General features: G+C 37.9%; 1 protein-coding gene across 3 annotated transcripts; it reads left to right on the top strand.

Moving 5' to 3' along the window:
- Nucleotides 1–40: 40 nt before the first annotated feature.
- On the top strand, nucleotides 41–17,889 carry LOC306874530 (nucleosome assembly protein 1-like 4). Of its 3 annotated transcripts, XR_013784639.1 has the most exons (17): nucleotides 41–127; nucleotides 1,243–1,290; nucleotides 1,819–1,915; nucleotides 2,781–2,922; nucleotides 8,008–8,097; nucleotides 8,173–8,301; nucleotides 8,584–8,655; nucleotides 8,810–8,949; nucleotides 9,031–9,176; nucleotides 9,418–9,437; nucleotides 9,631–9,750; nucleotides 9,855–9,890; nucleotides 11,975–12,010; nucleotides 12,144–12,191; nucleotides 14,245–14,282; nucleotides 15,725–15,855; nucleotides 16,677–17,889. XR_013784639.1 is itself a non-coding variant. In XM_079424652.1 (15 exons), the coding sequence occupies exons 2-14, from the start codon at nucleotides 1,266–1,268 to the stop codon at nucleotides 12,156–12,158; spliced, it is 1,068 nt and encodes a 355-aa protein (XP_079280778.1). In that variant the 5' UTR covers nucleotides 41–127; nucleotides 1,243–1,265; the 3' UTR covers nucleotides 12,159–12,191; nucleotides 15,725–16,067. The 3 variants fall into 3 exon arrangements, 1 of the variants encoding a protein (XP_079280778.1); XR_013784640.1 differs by lacking the exon at nucleotides 14,245–14,282 and having other exon boundaries at nucleotides 16,677–17,028; XM_079424652.1 differs by lacking the exons at nucleotides 14,245–14,282; nucleotides 16,677–17,889 and having other exon boundaries at nucleotides 15,725–16,067.
- Nucleotides 17,890–18,777: the final 888 nt, after the last annotated feature.

Below are 18,777 nucleotides of genomic sequence, written 5' to 3'. Positions count from 1 at the left end.
GTCATTTAAGAGAATCGGTTCTTTTGAACAATACACGCCAAAGAACCGATTCAACCCGGCGGAGTATATTATTGGAGCAATGCGCTCTGGATTGAGTCCATCAGCAGCACAACACCCGCTGATTCAGGTAAGAAAAGCAATCTCCCTAAATAAAATATTACTTTATTCTTTGCATTTTACCTTGGAATACATGTTATGAGTGTCTAGTTTACGTCAAGCAGACTGGATTATTGTAAATGTATGATATTAGTGTGCTGCTTGTGCTCTCACTGCATGCCATCTATGTTTTTATAAAGTTGCGAGTGACTTGCTACAAATTAAAACATTTTATAGGCCAATTAACAAACAATTACCATGTAACTTGTTAACCGTAGCAGAAATAGTGAAAGCTGACACCCGGAGAATGTTTTGTGAGGGTCTGTTAGCCTGCTGGCCTGTGATATTTACACTTAACCCTTCTTCAGTGTTGGTTTGGAGATCTTCCAGTGTCTGTCCTCTGTCGCTGTTATGTCCCCCTCCATCACCTGTGCTAAACTGGTGGTTGTGGAGATTATGAGCTCTGATTTAATCTGTTATGGTCTGGATGTGGCTAGTTTAGCGTGCTAACTGCTAGCGAGAGTGTATCTCGGATGGGCGTCAACACAAACACATCAGTTTGTACTTTACTTTACTATTTTTATCTTTGCAGTTTTGCTGTTTGCTAAACATTAGAAACGTAAACGTATCGATTCATGGAAATAAGGAATGATTGAATTTGCCTTACCAGCATTTGCCATGGAAAGCAAAGTTTACCCCAAAAGAGTAAATTAATAAAACATGCATTTGGGATCTTTTCAAGCTAAGAAGTTTTCAAAATATTTCTGTACTTTATTATTATTATTATTATTAGTTATTCTTTATTAGAATTCCTATAATTATTTTTATTAGTGGCTAATACTAAGTTATCTGTTTTATTATAGTCGTATAATAGTAATATTTATCTAAGTAATATAATAATGATACAAGGCAATTATTCTCCCTAATTAAATTATTAACTTCTGACTCTGCATTTTGGTAGTTTAGGTTCATTACACTGTCATTTTGGTTGTGCAAAGCATCATCTGTTTTTAATATGAAGGAGTTTTGTTTTCAATAAATATGAATGAAATTTCAAGTTAATGTAATTTTGTCTTTACCAATCAGGAAAAAAAAAACAAAGTTCTTTTAGATAAGCTAAAGTTGTACGTTTTGTGTTTTTCGCAGAATATTTTACCTGTGGTATCAAAATGGATGCTGACAATGAAGCCAAAGGTATAGAAAATATGAATTCCTGGTACTGTTTTTGACAAGCAACCTTATATTTTTCATGTGAGCTATTCCTTGTAAAGTCTGTATAGCTTTTGAAATGCTAACACATTTATGAGCTGGCAGGGAACTTGATTTTATGTGTTACTTAAATTGTCTTGTAAATAAGTTTTTGGATTCAGGGTGCTTCTCGAACAAAAGCCAGTATAATGTTTCAGTGTAAAAGTTTCATGAAGCTTCAGCACATCACTGCTGTCAATGATTTAATGGAAAAGACTGTCTCAGGTTCTTTTGAGAAATTTGTGCAATCTCACAAACCTACTAAGCAGTATCAAAGGCGAAACAAAAAATGTTGAAACAATAGTGCTGTTTTACGGTTCTGAACATAATTTTATGCTTCCTTTAGGATGGATGTCTGTTTGTGGAAAGGACTGTGTGCAGTATAAACGTTCTTTGAGAGTTGATAGTCATAAATAGCATTGATTTTGCCATCGATTCATTTGTTTTATGCTGGTGATGGCATGTTATTTTCAGGTAAGGTGAGCGACCAGGCGATGCAGAACCCACAAGCACTGGCATCTCTTCAGGACAAAATAGAAAGTGCCTCACATAGTGCTTCCATCATGGACAGGTAAGCAAGATTAAATGTTTGAAAGATGAAGCAAATTTCTCTTACAAACCAAACTAATAACTTGGAACCAAAGAGACTAACAGGGCAAACATACATTTTGTACCCTCATTGTTATTTCTGGTCATGGTCTGGTTATGTCACTGTCATGTTTTTATTGTTTCCTATCTTGAGAAAACTATTTCCTAAGTGGATGTCTCATATTTCCTGTGTGGAATTTCAAAACTGGACATTGCATTTGTATTGTTCCTCATGTTACGTAGCGAGACAACCTTGCCGGTGTAATATAACCATCTATCTAAGGGGGAAAAACTGTAAAAACTCTGTCTCTGCATGTTAGGTTATAACAGAGAAGTCAGTCCTAATGGTGTGTATCTATGTATCTCTTTGTATGTGTCAGCTTGACGATGCCCAGAGAGAGGTCACTCACCTGTGAAGGCTAATTCACTCTCTGAGTTTGGCTGTAGTTGTAGTGGTCATGAAAACGATGACACAGACAACAATATTTGCACAAAACAGCAATAATCCATTTGTGCGTGAACACTGCAAGACCAAACACGCTTGTGGAAAGGGTGCTGGCTAGCAAGCCACTTTTATTTTGAAACCAAATAAAACCGATTCAGTGATTTCGGCGCACACTTTATAACAACATCTTTGCTTTTCGCGTGAAGCGTGTGACTCGAGTTATCAGAGATTATGCACATTTTGCAATGTGATATGAACAGTGATCTTGTATCTCATGCTCTTACTTCAAACCCATCTGTTGACCCCAGAGAGCAGGGAAATGCACTGGTCCAGCTGTGCAGTACCGGACACCCATCTGCTCACACCATGTCTTTCTTCTCTTCCTCTCCCAACTTCTTTTCAGCTTACCAAAGTCTGTGAAAAGAAGAGTCAATGCCTTAAAGAATCTTCAGGTTAACAGCACACAGATCGAAGCCAAGTTTTACAAGGAGGTGCATGAGTTGGAGAGAAAATATAGCACTCTTTATCAACCGTTATTTGACAAAGTGAGTTGGGTTTTTGTGTGTGTGTGTGTGTGTGTGTATCTATGTATTTATCTTAGCATTATAATATTATATGCTTTTATATATTTACATATGCTACAGTTTTAATTTTATTAAATAAATGTATATTTTTATTCAGAAAGGACATGTTTAAGTTATCAAAAGTGACCATTGAGACATTTGTTACAAAATATTTCTATTTTAAATAAATGCTCTTCTTTAGAATTTTCTGTTCATTAAAGTATCCTGAAAAATTGTACACCACTCTTTTACCACAAAAAATGTTAAAATTAAACATCAACTGTTTTTCATCTTTCATAATAACAAGAAATATTTCTTAAAGGGGTCATATGATGCGATTTCAAGTTTTCCTTTCACTTTGGAGTGTTACAAGCTGATGTGCATAGAAAGGGGCGTGAAAACTTTTTGAAGATGAAGGTAAATTTAACTTAATTTGTCTTCTGGAAAACATGTAAGTATCTTCTGTAGCTTCTGAAGGGCAGTACTAAATGAAAAATATGATGTTTAGGCAAAACAAGAAAAATGTACTCATCTTCATTCTGTTCAAAAGTTTTCACGCCCCGGCTCTTAATGCATGGCTTTTCCTTCTGGAGCATCAGTGAGCGTTTGAACCTTCTGTAATAGTTGCAAATGAGTCCCTCAGATGTCCTCAGTGTGGAAAGATGGATCTCAAAATCATACAGTCATTGTTGGAAAGGTTTCAAATACACAAAAATGCTGGAAAACCAAAGAATTTGTGGGACCTGAAGGATTTTTCTGAAGAACAGCAGGCAGTTTAACTGTTCAGGACAAACAAGGGACTCCTGAACAACTATCAATAAACAAAAGAAAACACAGCTGTGGTTCATTCAGGTAACAACACCGTATTAAGAATCAAGTGTATGTAGACTTTTGAACGGGGTCATTTTTATAAATTCAACTACTTTCTCTTGTGGACTATATGTAAACATCTTTTATGTGAAATATCTTATTCAGGTCAGTACTAAATAAACAATAACATGCATTTTGTATGATCCCTCTTATTTTGGTCAAATAATTAGCATTTTGCTGATTCTGAAAGGTGTATGTAAAGTTTTGACTTCAACTGTAGATGTAGATTCCCTATTCGACCGCTCCAGATACGTTGACGCGTCAGCCATCTCGCAATCAGCATAATAATCAATGAATATTCAAAGATAAACAAGCGTATAACTTGCTGTTGTAGATGCACACAGTCAATGCACTCAAGATTCACAGACCGTTCCAAAAATGGCAGATGGCTTACATATCGCGGCCCATAGAAACAGTCGATAATGAGGCATCTAGGTATATATATTATATGTATATGTCTATGGAACATACTAAACTTCAGCTGCGAAACTGGCTTACTAGCACATTATTAGGGAAGGCGATTTGCAAAGATTCATAAAAACCCCTTATACTCACTTCTTCTGTAGATAAAGCTAGATCACGAATGATTCGGGCGAACATAGACAAATTTATGTAGATCGAGGATAAGCACATTCACTTCAAAGCAAAAGTAAAGTTAATCCTCTGCGTCTTCAGCGGCTCAGATGTCCGGAGTAAATGATGACTGCTATAATCATTATTACATCCAACAACTAAACACTTCAATCCCTTAATTGGAGACATCTTGTCTTCCCCTGCACCGGAGGCGGACAGCTCTCAGCTCACTCAGAGCGGGTTTAAGTTAAAATGGTCTTGTCAATCAACTCTTGTGGGAGTGGTCTGTACAGAACTACATCATTCTGACAGGAACCTCAGAACAGCCTGATTTGAGAAAGGGCATTTTAAAATAGGGATTTAAAAAAAAAAAAACACTGGGTGGATTTAAATCATTATAGGATGGATGTGTACACACACTTCCAACACGCATTTATGTTCAAACAACTTGAAAAGTGAATTTTGCATTTGATGACCCCTTTAAGATTACTTACAACAGAACAGCAACGCATTTTATGGACGACCGTTTCATGAACCTATGAGAGGAGGTAATTTTGACTTTGGCATGACAATCTGGCACTTCTGAATCCACGATTGTATGTTTTGTTATTAGTTTAAGTATTTGCTATTGACTGTTTAAATGCGGAGTTTTGCGCGTCGTGTGTGTGAGAGAAAGAGAGACAGGGTCACATCACAGCGGAGTGTGCAGCCCGTCAGAAATCGTCTTAGTTTTACCAAGCCATGATTAAAGACATTATTAACTGTCTTTACTTTAATTTTGAAAGCTGAAGCTTGCGATTATGGAAAGGGGCGTTACATTTCTGATGCGGCTTGTGGTGTTCGGCCAGTCACAATGCACTGTGTCAGCTGGCCAATCAGAGCAGACTGCACTTGTCGGAAGGCGGGGTATAAAGGAACTGCAATAATGTACAGTATTTGAAAAATAATGTGTTTTATGAACATTAAAGCATGTCAACATATTCTGTTACACCAAATACACAAAATAATGATCTTTAAAAAAAGCATCATATGACCCCTTTAAGCGCCAAATAACATTTTAGGATAAGGATCATGTGACACTGAAGACTGCTGAAAATTCACCTTTGCCATCAGAGGAATAAATACCATGTATAAATAACAACAAAATAGATTGAAATAGAACATTTTAAATTGTAATAAATTCACAGTATTACTGTTTTTGCTGTATTCTTGATCAAATAAACGTAGCCTTGGTGAGCATAAAAAAGACCAAACAACATGAAAAAATCTTACTAAACTACCCCAAACTTTTGAACTATTCTGATCTGATCTCAGACAGTACTTACAGCTAATGTAGTGTTGACAGACCTGCTGAAGATGGGCCCAAGTATGAAATGAGAGATGAGGCTGCATTGTGTCAGTCTAAAGTAGACCTTGGATTTTCCATAAAATGAGCTCTCAGGTAAATGGCGGGGAAAGCAAGTGGAGAGAAAATTCAGGGAATTCAGAAGTGATGCACTCTTAAAGAGATTTCATTCAAACCAGGAGAATGCATACTTTGATTTAATAGTTTTAGAAAGTCCCTGAAAGAGGAAAAAAAGATTATGAGCAATACATTTGCCAACCTACACAGGGCTGCTACACAAAAGAAAGGGAGATACTTGTGCAAACTAAATAAAGTAATTAACTTTATGGCAAAACCCCAAGATTACTACTGTTAAATTGGGATTAAATGAAAATCTTGTAGTTATAGCGTCTTTTAATAAGAATTGTAAAAGATGTTTATTTGCTCTTATATGCATTGAAAGTCTTTGTTAGTGTTCTCATATAAAGATGCCACAGCCATTGCATACTTTGTATGTGCTTTACTATATTTGTTCCATTTATTTATATTTTTACCTTTTTAGAATTTATAAAATCTGGAAAAAATATAGTGCTTAATTCTTGCCATTTAGTTAAACATCATTTGTACTGTGTACAGTATCTGTTCCTCAATGTTCTGTAAAGTGCCGTGAAAAGGTTTTTGCCCCTTCCTGTTTTTTTCTTTTATTTTTGCATATTTGTAACACTTAGATAACACGGGTAAATATAAAATGCACTTTTGAAATAATGATTTCATTTATTAAGGGAAAGAAGCTTTCCAAACCTGCCTGGCCCTACGTGAAAAAGTAATTGCCCCCTAAATCTAATAACTGGTTGTGCCACTTTTTTGCAGCCACAACGTCAATCACGCGTTTGCAATAACTGGCAATGAGTCTTTCACATCACTGTGGAGGAATTTTGGCCTACTCCTTTTTGCAAAATTGTTTTAATTCAGCCACATTGGAGGGTTTTCAAGCATGAATGGACTGTTTAAGTTGGACTTTGGACTTTGACTTGGCCACTCCAAAACCTTATTGTTGTTTTTCTTGAGCCATTCAGACTTGCTGGTGTGTTTGGGATCATTGTCCTGTTGCATAACCCAAGGTCACAAACTGATGGCCGGACATTCTCCTTCAGGATTTTCTGATAGAGTGCAGAATTCATGGTTCCATCAGTTATGGCAAGTCGTCCAGGTCCTGAAGCTGCAAAGCAGCCCCATACCATCACACTACCACCACCATGTTTGACTGTTGGTATGATGTTATTTTTATGAAAACCTGTGTTGGGTTTTACGCCAGATGTAACGGAACACACACCTTCCAAAAAGTTCAAGTTTTGTCTCATCAGTCTACAGAATATTTTCCCAAAATCTTGGGGATAATCAAGATATTTTTGGCAAGTGTGAGAAGCCTTTGTGTTCTTTTTGGTCAGCAATTGCTTTTGCCTTGGAACTCTCACATGGATGCCGTTTTTCCGTAGTCTCTTTCTTATTGTTGAATCAAAAACACTGACCTTAATTGAGGCAAGTGAGGCCTGCAGTTCTTTAGATGTTGTTCTGTGTTCTTGTATGACCTCCTGGATGAATTGTCGTTGCGCTCTTGGAGTAATTTTGGTAGGCCGGCCACTCGTGGGACGGTTCACCACTGTTCCAGGTTTTCTCCATTTGCGGATAATGGCTCTGACTATGGTTCGCTGGAGTCCCAAAGCCTTAGAAATGACTTTATAACCCCTTCCAGACTGAGGCATGTCAACTATTTTGTTTCTCATCTGCTCTTGAATTTCTTTAGATCGCGGCATGATGTGTTGCTTTTTAAGCATGCTTCACTTTGTCAGACAGGTTATATTTAAGTGATTTCTTGAGATCTGGCAGTAATCAAGCCTGCGTTTGGCTAGTGAAATTTAACTCTGTTTTCTAAAATAATGTGGTTAATGATAGTTCTTTCATGATTTTACAGGAGGGGTAATTCATTTTTCACGTAGGGCCCGGTACGTTTTTTTCCCTTAATAAATGAAATAATCATTTGAAAACTGCATTTTGTATTTACTTGCATTATCTTTGTGTAATATTAAAATTTGTTTGATGATCTGAATCTTTTAATTGTGACAAATATGCAATAAATAAAAAAAAACAGGAAGGGGGCAAAAACCTTTTCACGGCACTGTAGATTTCAGTATGGCTCCAAAGCACAGAATATTTCCTGAGCTCAATATGAGGACTCCTTTCATTTGTCTGGATGGGTAATATGATACTCTTTCGCAAGTGAGCTTTTTGTGTGTTTCCAGAGGAGAAACATTGTCTCTGGAGAAGTGGAACCCACTGATGAGGAGTGTGAATGGCAGAGTGACCATGAGGAGGAAGCTCATGCATTAGCAGTGAGTATCATCTGTTCACTCGCATTGAAATCAGACAGAAGAGCAGCAGTCTGAGGCAAACCTTTTTTTTTTCAGGAAGATCTGAAGAAGAAAGCTGCTATAGAAGAAAAGACAGAAGATGCTAATGAGGAGAAACCCAAAGGAATTCCAGAGTTTTGGCTCGCCATATTCCGGAGTGTGGACATGTTGAGTGATATGCTGCAGGTGAACCAGCAGAACATTAGATATTCAACAGAGACCTTCTCTTCTGTAGACTTCCCTATTCTTTTCTGAGTAATGGTTATTTAATGTTTTCTTTTACCTGTAACCTTGTACAGACAATATGCAACTATATTATGTGAATGTGAATACAGTTATACATTTATTAAAATATTATGAATGCAATTTCATGAAAAGACAGGGTAATGTTTGAATACCACATATTTTCCAGAACATTTGAAATGAAAAGAGAATTTGTTCTGTCCATAATGCTCTTGGTCTCGACAGGAGCATGATGAACCAATACTTAAACATCTTCAAGATATTAAAGTGATATTTTCTGGTCCTGATCAGCCCATGGTAAGGACAGTATTTGAAGGTTTTATGTTGATTTTAAAGTGAACCCAGTGAACTGATTTTTTTTAAACCGAAGGTCTTGTCATAACTGCTGTACAAATCGGATCATTTTAATTGTACTTATAAATGTATTTCATTATTCCTTTTTCTAACACAGAGCTTCACATTAGAGTTCCATTTTGAACCCAATGAATACTTCACCAACACAGTCCTCACAAAAGTATACAAGATGAAGTCGGAGCCAGATGCAGAGGATCCGTTTTCATTTGAGGGACCGGAAATCATCGACTGTGAGGGGTGAGCACTTCTCAAACAATACCTGCTCAGATTTTCAGCAGATTTTTACACTTTTTCATTATTCCTCTCTTCTTTTGGCAGGTGTGAAATTGATTGGCGCAAAGGCAAAGATGTGACGGTAAAAACGATCAAGAAGAAACAGAAGCATAAAGGCAGGGGGACAGCGAGGGTCATCACCAAACAAGTGCCCAATGACTCCTTTTTCAACTTTTTCAACCCTATTAAAGGTAGATGTGCGTGTGAACTTTTATAAATGCTAATAACAGGAGAATGAGACCAGTAGGTTGAATTGCACATTGGGAAATCATAAGTTGCACTGCAAGGCAGAGGAAGCACGAGCGATATAGTGTGTCACGATAATTATGGTTCTTTAATATTAGTTCTTCAGTATTTGTTCTCTCATGTAAGTGTTTTCATATTGTAGGCCTACTCTTTTGCATGAAGTCACAAATATTTATTTTCTTTTAGTTTCACCAGATAAAGAGTTGGTGAGTATTTTGTTTCTTTATTCTTTCTGGTTTTAGTTAAGAAAAATAAGATGTTATCCAGCATTATTTCTTCTGAAAGACATGAGTGGTTAAAGTTTTGAAAGAATCTTTTCAGAGAAGTAGAAATAATCAGAATTCATTTTTGTCTTCAAATGATCAGAAAAGTTGTGCTCACTTTCTTTGTGTTCAACAGGATGAGGATTCGGAGTACACTTTAGCCACAGACTTTGAAATCGGTCATTTCTTCAGGGAAAGAATCGTTCCGAGAGCAGTTTTGTATTTCACAGGAGAAGCCCTAGAGGATGATGAAAGTGTACGTATTTCTTGACTGTTTCTAGCCTTATGATATCTATGGTTTAACAGAGTAGCTGCAATTATTTGTAATATACATTAATTTGTTCGCATCTGTTGATGCAGCTTGAAGAGGAGGAACTGGATGAGGGTGAAGAGGAGGTGAGTTCACTTTTTCCTCCAGGTAGGCAGAACAAACACAAGGGTAGACAGGAGTATCCACAAATAGAGAGGTTTTAATAATGAGAGCTTCCAACGTGTAACATCAAAGAATAGCAGACAAGGGAGCAGAGGAGAACACAGGCAGGTCATCATTAAGGGAGAACAGAAACAGGTGAGGAGCTAATTAACCAATCAGGGAAACTGGGTCAACGGAAAACATGGCAAAAACAGAACAGACTCGTGACAGTTCGCCCCCTCCCGGAACGGTGCGTCCTCGCACCGAAAAATGCAGACCAACAGAGGAGGGAGGGTGGGGGTTCAGGAGGCGGGCATGGAGTAGGAGGGATCCGGGCAATAGGGAGCAGGAAAAAACAAAAACAGTCCAAAAAAATGAGTCCAAGGGGGAGTGGAGGGTGGGAGGAGCAGGGGAAGCCAGATGGCAGTCCAGAGGCCAGCCAGGATGGCGGCCCACGGCGGAGTCGATGGCGGGAGGAGCCATGGTGGGGATGGGACCACCGACACCATGGGGCCGACTGCCGGAGATGGCGCCGGTGGAGAAGGAGCCCAGGATGGAGCAGAGCAGCCGCAGAGCCAGGGTGACACGGATGGGCCGGAGGGCCACGGCGGAGCCGGCGGCTCAGGCGAGTGAGGCGGAGGCGGGGATCCCGAGTGATGCGGTGGAGCCGGAGTGACAGAGGACAACGGTGGAGCCAGAGGGAGGGAGGAACCCGACGGAGCCAGAGGAATGGAGGGACGAAGCGGAGCTGGAGGAGTGGAGTTCCGTGGAGTAGGCAGGGGGACGACTGACCAAGGCGGAGCCGGAGGGACGAGGGAGCCCGGCGGAGCTGGTGGAGTGAGGGGCCACGGTGGAGATGAGGGAGCCACGAGCCAAGGTGGAGCCGATGGATCGGAGGGCAGAGGTGGAGTCCGGGTCTCGCAGGCTGGAAGCGAGGACTGTGGATCCTCCAACCCCGAGGTGGCAGATTGCAGGGAGACCCGAAGCTCAACCGATCCACCGGACATGGCGTGCTGAGGATGAGCTGAGGGGCCTTCCTGATGCAGCTGAGGGAGGACTGAAGGACTGGCTGACTGGTACCGAGGAGGCGGGAGAGGGAGGCTGGGAGGGAACACGGAAGTACTTGAGCTGGACGGAACCAGCGGAGACACAGGAGATTCAGGGCTGGACGGAACCAGCGGAGACGCAGGAGATTCAGGGCTGGACGGAACCAGTGGAGACACAGGGGATTCAGAGTGGGGTAATGCCTCCCCAAACCAGTCAATAAGAGTTTCTTCGAAGAGGTCCAACAGTTCCTCAAAATAGCTTCCAGAAACCAGCTGTTGCTCACCCTCAGCGGTGGAAGCGTGGGCTGGGGATTCCTCCATTCCCTCGATCTCCACTAAGACTCCCACGACGCACGATGTTGCCGGTTCACACACCTGGTCAGTCGCGTCGAGTACGGTTCCCGAGGCAATGAGCTGCTCTGTCACTTCCCGCGGTGACGGCTCTATCCTCGCGGCCGGCTCAGGCTCTGCGACTGTGGTGGGCTCTGGCGAAACCTCCGTGCAGCGAGTTGGTGAGGGCTGGCTGGGCTCTGGATCGGGAATGGGGCTGGAGCAAAAAGAAAAACGCCGCAAAAAGAAAAAACTGTTTCGGTCTGCTATTCTGTTACGGTACGGGCCTCCAGGTAGGCAGAACAAACACAAGGGTAGACAGGAGTATCCACAAATAGAGAGGTTTTAATAATGAGAGCTTCCAACGTGTAACATCAAATAATAGCAGACAAGGGAGCAGAGGAGAACACAGGTTTATAAAGGCAGGTCATCATTAAGGGAGAACAGAAACAGGTGAGGAGCTAATTAAACAATCGGGGAAACTGGGTCAACGGAAAACATGGCAAAAACAGAACAAACTCGTGACAACTTTATATCTTTTGAAGATAAATTGTGGAATCAGTGTTTTATGGAAATTTACAGTTGAAATCAGTGATGTGTTATGATATTCTGTTCAATTATGTAGACTAACTCTCTTTTTTGTGTGCAATTATTTGTAATATACATTAATTTGTTTGCATCTGTTCATGCAGCTTGAAGAGGAGGAACTGGATGAGGGTGAAGAGGAGGTGAGTTCACTTTATATATTTTGAAGATAAATTGAGGAATCAGTGTTTTATGGAAATTTACAGTTGAAATCAGTGATGTGTTATGATATTCTGTTCAATTATGTAGACTAGCTCTCTGTTTTGTGTGAAATAGGACCAAGATGAATAGGACAAAGATGATGAAGAGGAGGGAGATTCCAAGGTAAGTGTGGATTTAGATCTTAACTTGAACTGAAATTACTTAAAAAATAATTAGAATACTGTTCCTTACTTACTGCATAACTAAGGAATTATTGAAGAACTAACAGGTAATTATTCATTAACACTTAACTCACTACTGTTAACTACTAAGGAAGATGTGTTAACTAATCAGTATGTAATACAATTTTATGATCGTGTTAAGTAACAGTTAGCTAATCCATAAATAATGTATTCTGTCATACCTCCTGAAGAACAACTATTAATTATCTACTAGTTAAGGTTCAAGAAAAATAACTATGAAGTAACTACTAATGAACAGTCATACACAATTACATTGAGTTGTGACCCTTTCATATAAATCTTATTAGCAGTAATAGTAGTAGCGGTATGAAAGTGCAATATAAATAAATGCAATAAATTTTATAGAGGTTTTGCCTGTGTAGTGAATTGTTTTGTAAGAAATCAGCTTCCGATAGGAACCCCACCACCACTCCAGTGCCTTGTGATAACTTAGCTTAGTTTTTATATTTTATATACAGTACTGTATGTGTGCCTCCTCAACATATCATATTACCATTAATTCAATTCCTGTATGTAAGGCAAGGACTGAGGGAAAGTGAAAATACAGGTAACCCATTAGTAATTAATAAAGAATTATCAAATAATTGTGCAGGACTTATTTCGAACCTGAAACAGTAGGCCTATTCTAAAATGAAAATGTAGTGAAACCTTTAGTAATTACTTAACAATTAATTACTCGTGCCGGAGCTGGGCTCAGGGAAACTGTAGTTAACTTCCCTGTGTTAACTTAGGCGTTAACACAACACAAAAACTACCCAAGAATAAAAACAAAAAAACAAATATGACCCAACAGCTTCATTCCAGTGTTTCGGTAAATAAATAAATGAATTAATTAACAAACCACCATTTTACAGAGTACTGTATCTGTAGTAAGATAGATCGTTATGGCAAGACAGTGGAGTTGGGGTTCCTTTCCAAAGCAGAATTCCTACAGAATATGTGCACAAGACAATTATTTACCATACAGGCAAAAACATAAGGGGTGAGAACCAGAAAGGCGTAAGTGACATTTCACCAACTTTACAGGAGGGCCAAAACAAAAATTTACCATTTGTGCACTGATTTCAATTGTTTAATAATAAAAATTTGTACACTCATGGATGACAGTATACTTTTGCCAGTAGAAAGAGCTCATCATTCATTTGATATGTGTGTGTATATATATATATATATATATAATATATATATATTTCACCCAAAATGTCACTTACGCCCTTCTGGTTCTCACCCCTCGTTATGTACAATTATAGTAATGAGTCCTTTTGGGTGTGCAGCAAACAAAATGCATATTTCATTACCATTATAGGTTAATAATAGTAGCAGTGGACTGTAACAAAGTTGCTACTGTAGTAGTACTTTGTACTTGTCCTTTTACTCAAGTAATTTTGAAAATGAATAGGCCTACTTATAATTTTACTGGCGTAATATTTTATTGGGGTATCTGTACTTTTACTCAAGTACTTGATTTGTGGGCCACAACCTGATTATTATAGTGACTATTTGTGTATAAATGTTCATTAGTAGTTATTTCATAGTTATTTTTCTTGAACTAGTAGATAATTCTTAACTAGTAGATAATTAATAGTTGTTCTTCAGGAGGTATGACAGAATGCATTAGTTATTGATTAGCTAACTGTTACTTAACACAATCATAAAATTGTATTGTATACTGATTAGTTAACACATCTTCCTGAGTAGTTAACAGTAGTGAGTTAAGTGTTAATGAATAATTACCTGTCAGTTCTTCAATAATTCCTTAGTTATGCAGTAAGAAACAGTATTCTAAAGTGTTACCAAAAAAGGAATTACTTCATTACTTCATTAGGAATTACTTCTCTTTGTTCAGCGTTCATCAGTCTCTGTAATTTAAATTTTCTGTCTTTTTTTTTTTTTTGATGAATATTTGTGGTTTATTTGCATGTTTGATGATTAATAATTATTGTGGTTGTTCTCTACCTGCTGTCCTGCCCTAGTGACAGGCATAAGTCATTCTCACCTCATACATTTCTAGGTAAGAAAGAAATGTCATGAGTCCATTCTAAACTTTGTCTTCACACATCGCTCTCGGCCTCATCCCTCTCTTTGTGTCTGCTATCCCATCCCTACTGCACCCTGTAACATTATACTAAGCCATATCATTAAGGCCTTGCCCAAAATCTCAGTATAGGACTGTAACAGAAAAGAGAAGAGGACAGAATCACAGCTGTTGTATTAGTTAGAGAATTTTGGACAAGGTCCTTCCATCCATTTTGCTTAATGTATTTTGCTTAATAGTTATTGATGGTATTTAGTAGGTCAAGTACTTTTCCAGTTCAGATATGTGGCATCCTCTTTTGAATACATAATATCTTGCTATAACTTTACATCCACCCATTCAAGGTGACTTTACCACCATGCACTGACATGGAAGACTTGAGGTCTAAACTGACATTAGAGCCTGATCCTGGAGTGCTTCAGTACTGGGGTTTCTTGTCTTATATCTAATATTAAAGGGATCATATCATACACTACCATTCAAAAGTTTGGGGTCAGTAAGATTTTTTTTTCTTTCTTTTATTCAGCAAGGATTATGTGACACTAAAGACTGAAGTAATGACTGCTGTAAATTCAGCTTTGACATCACAGGAATAAATTACATTTCAAAATATTTTAAAACAGAAACAGCTAATAAAACAGCTATTTTAAATTGTTATAATATTTTACCTTATTACTTTTTACAGATTTTTTTTTAATCAAATAAATGCAGACTTGGTGCACATAAGAGACTTCTTTAAAACATTAAATTAACATTATCTTGGTAGTGTACATTCTTTTACCCCCCCCCCCACACACACACACACACACACACCACCAAAACAGTCTTAAATAAGTTTTTCTTGCCCCTTTTAGTCACTTTATAGTGTAATACAAATAAACATGAATTGAATTGGATATGTTCATGTTTGGGGTTTACAATGTCAGATTGTCAAACAATCTTTTTTTAGCAGCTTATTACATCAATAAATGATCTGTTTACACTTGAGAAGTTTTGAGTTCTGAAAATTACTTTTTTTCTCAAAAGTTGAAGTGAGATTTGGTTCGTCGTGATATGACCCCTTCATGCAAAGCAACTGCTTCAGACATAGCACGTTTTCTTTTGGTGGATCAGGCTGTGGTGAAAGTCACTTTCTCGCGTTTAGTGATGATGTATCTGCAGTACAAAAGAGTGGTGATTCACTTTAGATTCCCTGACGCTTTTATCTTAATTAATGACTGCATTCACATTGTTGGTGCTACAAAGGCCTAGTGAGACACGTCAGTGTAAATGTGCTTTCATGAGCCACTCTTCTGTGATGAAGATATATCTCCCTCTTTCTCTTGCACTCCTCCTGCAGTTGCAGATACTGTATCAAAGTATTGAATAAAAAAGTTCTCTCTTCCTTTCCCCATCTCTGTTTTATGTTTTTTTTTCAGACCGGGGATCCTCAGCCTGCAGAGTGCAAACAACAGTAGTTTGGATCACTCACTCCTGCCACTGTCAAACCCCATCAGCTCACCTAGAATCGGCCATCCAACAAAACAAAACATGATGATGCCCTACACTGGTAAACTGTTTTTTTTTTTTTTTTATCCTACAAAATTAGCTTACTTTAAAATTCAGTTGCTATACAACAACACTAAAGATAAATTGGGCAATTCCAGATTACATTTGGCCTTCAGAATGTAGATATATACATAAATGAATGTAAAACTATTTTTGAATTCATGATTTAAACATGTACAGACATAATGACTTCAGATATGTCATTGCATAGCCAAAAAAAGAACAAAAAACCCCCCGCTGACTTGCGGATCTAGCAAGACTTGTCTTCACATTCAAACAGGTGAAATTTATTCAGGCTTTATTTAAGCCTGAATAAAATAAATGGGATTGTATTTGTCAAGGTTGTTTGTATTTAACAAATTGTTCTGTGTCATGGACATAACCATTTTTTACACAGTATATCTATTTATGTACTTTTTTAACAAAACTGCATGTTTATGTAATTGTGTTTAATCATATCCGGCCTCTTTGCAATATAAATATCTAACATTTCCATCTTCATTTGACTTTCTCTTGAAGATTGTAATTTCAAAAATGAAATAAATCTCTGCACTCCACTACATAAGTATGCTCAGTCGATGTAGTCTCATGTTTTTTAAACATATATTTCAATATACGTTATATTCATAAAGCTGGAATTGCTCAATTTAAATAGTAAGTATTCAAAAAGATTGGGCAAAAGTCCACTGCCAATGGTCACCGAATTCTGAACTGCAGATGATTACACGTCTTGAAAGTCACATCCTGTGATCACATCCTCAAGATACAACATCACGACCCAAAGTTGACTGAATTAATTTATTTTGTGACTTGATCTCATAGGTTACTCAGGGTTTTTTATGCCAAGATGACCGTGTGCGAGCATCCAGCATGGTGAAACTGTTGATATCTAACCTGCTTCATGTTCTCTTTTGTCTTGTAAAAGAAGGAAGACTTTTGAAATGTGGTTTTAGTTATAACAGAGTTATTTATATATCTTTTCCATATTTATATTATTGTTTTGAACTCTGTCTTGGTCTTGTGCTTCTGGGAGCATACGTTTTGCTCATGTATGTACTGTACCCAGTTGATTATAGCCCCTTTTAGCATTTAAAAAATGTTTTTGCTGTACTGCCCAAGCACTTACAAAAACAAATTCATAATAATAATAAATTAAACAAATACTCTTATTGCCAAAGAGAGTGATCTGATTTGACTTTACCTCAACCTTTTCTGTATTTCAGGTCTGCATTTTATTTGAAATAATTAGATACTAATGCTAAACAATGCATGTTATGTCGAAGGAGTTTTGAGTTCAGAACGAGTTAAGCTTAATCAACAGCATTTGTAATTAATTGCTACAAAAGATCATTCAGATTGAATCCCAGATTCAACAAAAAAAGCAATATCAAGGTAACTTGAAATACTTGCTGTGGAAGTGAATGGGCCCCATTTAGTAAGATTTAAAAGCAGAAATGTGAAACATGTAATTCTATAAGTATTTATCTTATTTCTTCTGTGTTGATGTGAAAGAGTCTGTTGTTTCCAGAATTGGTTGTTTCCAGTCCACCTTTGATTCTGATTATTGAATGTAAGGATGAAGTCAGCTTCATTTATAATGAGAAAAGTAGTAACCTTAGACTGAAGGAAATGAATGTATGATAGGTCACTTCGAAAGTTCAAGACCAAATGCCTAATTAAGTTAGAAGAATAACCGTTACAGATTTTACAGCATTTTACCATTAAATATCACAACTTAATTATTTTTAAATGTTAAAATTGAAGTTAATTGATAAAGTTATAAATTATCCATCTGTCCAGACCGTTCTATGGTGTTATTGTGATGAATGGTAATGACATCAGACTGCAAAAATTAATTTGTTAGAGGGAAAGAGCTGTTTTTTTTTTTTTTTTTCTGTTCCCTAATCCTAAAGTAGTATTTAAGTATACATCTCTGTAACTGTTTTTACATTTTAATTTTTCAAACATTGTTTGCAACTGTTATAATACAATGACCGCAATATGCTTATTACTAAATTAAAAATCATTCTACATTATTATGCTAAACTGTCATTTAGGCAGTGTCTGCTGCCTTCTAAAGTCAAATCTAAAACATACAGATAATATGAAGTTCTTCCATTGAGGGGTTTGTTATTAGGTGCATTTTGGAAGTATTGTCTGTAGGGGGCTCTGCATCTGTTAACCACTGCATACAATCAATGCCCACTTTATTAGGTACACCTGTTTAATTGCTTGTTAATGCAAATATCTAATCGGTCAATCACATGGCAGCAATTCAATGCATTTAGACATGGTCAAGACAGTCTGCTGAAGTTCAAACCGAGCATCAGAATGGGGAAGAAAGGGAATTTAAGTATCTTTGAATATGGCATGGTTGTTGGTGCCGGTCAGGCTTATGAGTATTTCAGAAACTGCTGATCTACTGGGATTTTCAAAGACAACCGTCTCTAGGATTTACAGAGAATGGTCAGAAAAAGAGAAAAAGTAAGCAGCAGTTCTGTGGGTGAAAATGCCTTGTTGATGCCAGTGGTCAGAGGACAATAACGAGACTGGTTCAAGCTGATAGAAAGGCAACATAAATTAAACCACTCGTTACAACCGAGGTATGCAGAACAGCATCTCTGAACACACACCAAACCTTGAAGCAGATGGGCTACAGCAGGGGTCACCATACACGGTCTTGCAGAGTTTAGCTCCAACCTTAATCAAACGCACCTGAAGCAGCTAATCAATGGCCGTTTCTCAAACGGAAGGCTGCATCCTCCGGAGGTCGCATTTATAGGCTGCATGCGTCATAAAGAAGATCATAGGCTTAGTTCACACTGCAGGCTAAAGTGGCCCAAATCCGATTTTTTTTTTTTTGCCCAAATGTGACCCATATCTGATTTTCTTATGACAGTCTGAACAGCACAAATCCGATTTT

The sequence above is a fragment of the Barbus barbus genome (genome assembly GCF_936440315.1).
Source record: "Barbus barbus genome assembly, chromosome: 1".
NCBI classification, from domain to species: Eukaryota; Metazoa; Chordata; class Actinopteri; order Cypriniformes; family Cyprinidae; genus Barbus; species Barbus barbus.
The sequence above is the reverse complement of the archived record's forward strand: the minus strand, read 5'-3'. Positions and strand labels throughout refer to the sequence as shown.

Bases quoted from the DNA above. Each gene is read 5' to 3' on its own strand.
- LOC306874530 (XM_079424652.1), top strand. From the start codon at position 1,266: ATGGATGCTGACAATGAAGCCAAAG. The intron at 1,291-1,818 runs GTATAGAAAATA...TGTTATTTTCAG, and splicing joins TGCTGACAATGAAGCCAAAG to GTAAGGTGAGCGACCAGGCG. The intron at 8,098-8,172 runs GTGAGTATCATC...TTTTTTTTTCAG, and splicing joins AGGAAGCTCATGCATTAGCA to GAAGATCTGAAGAAGAAAGC.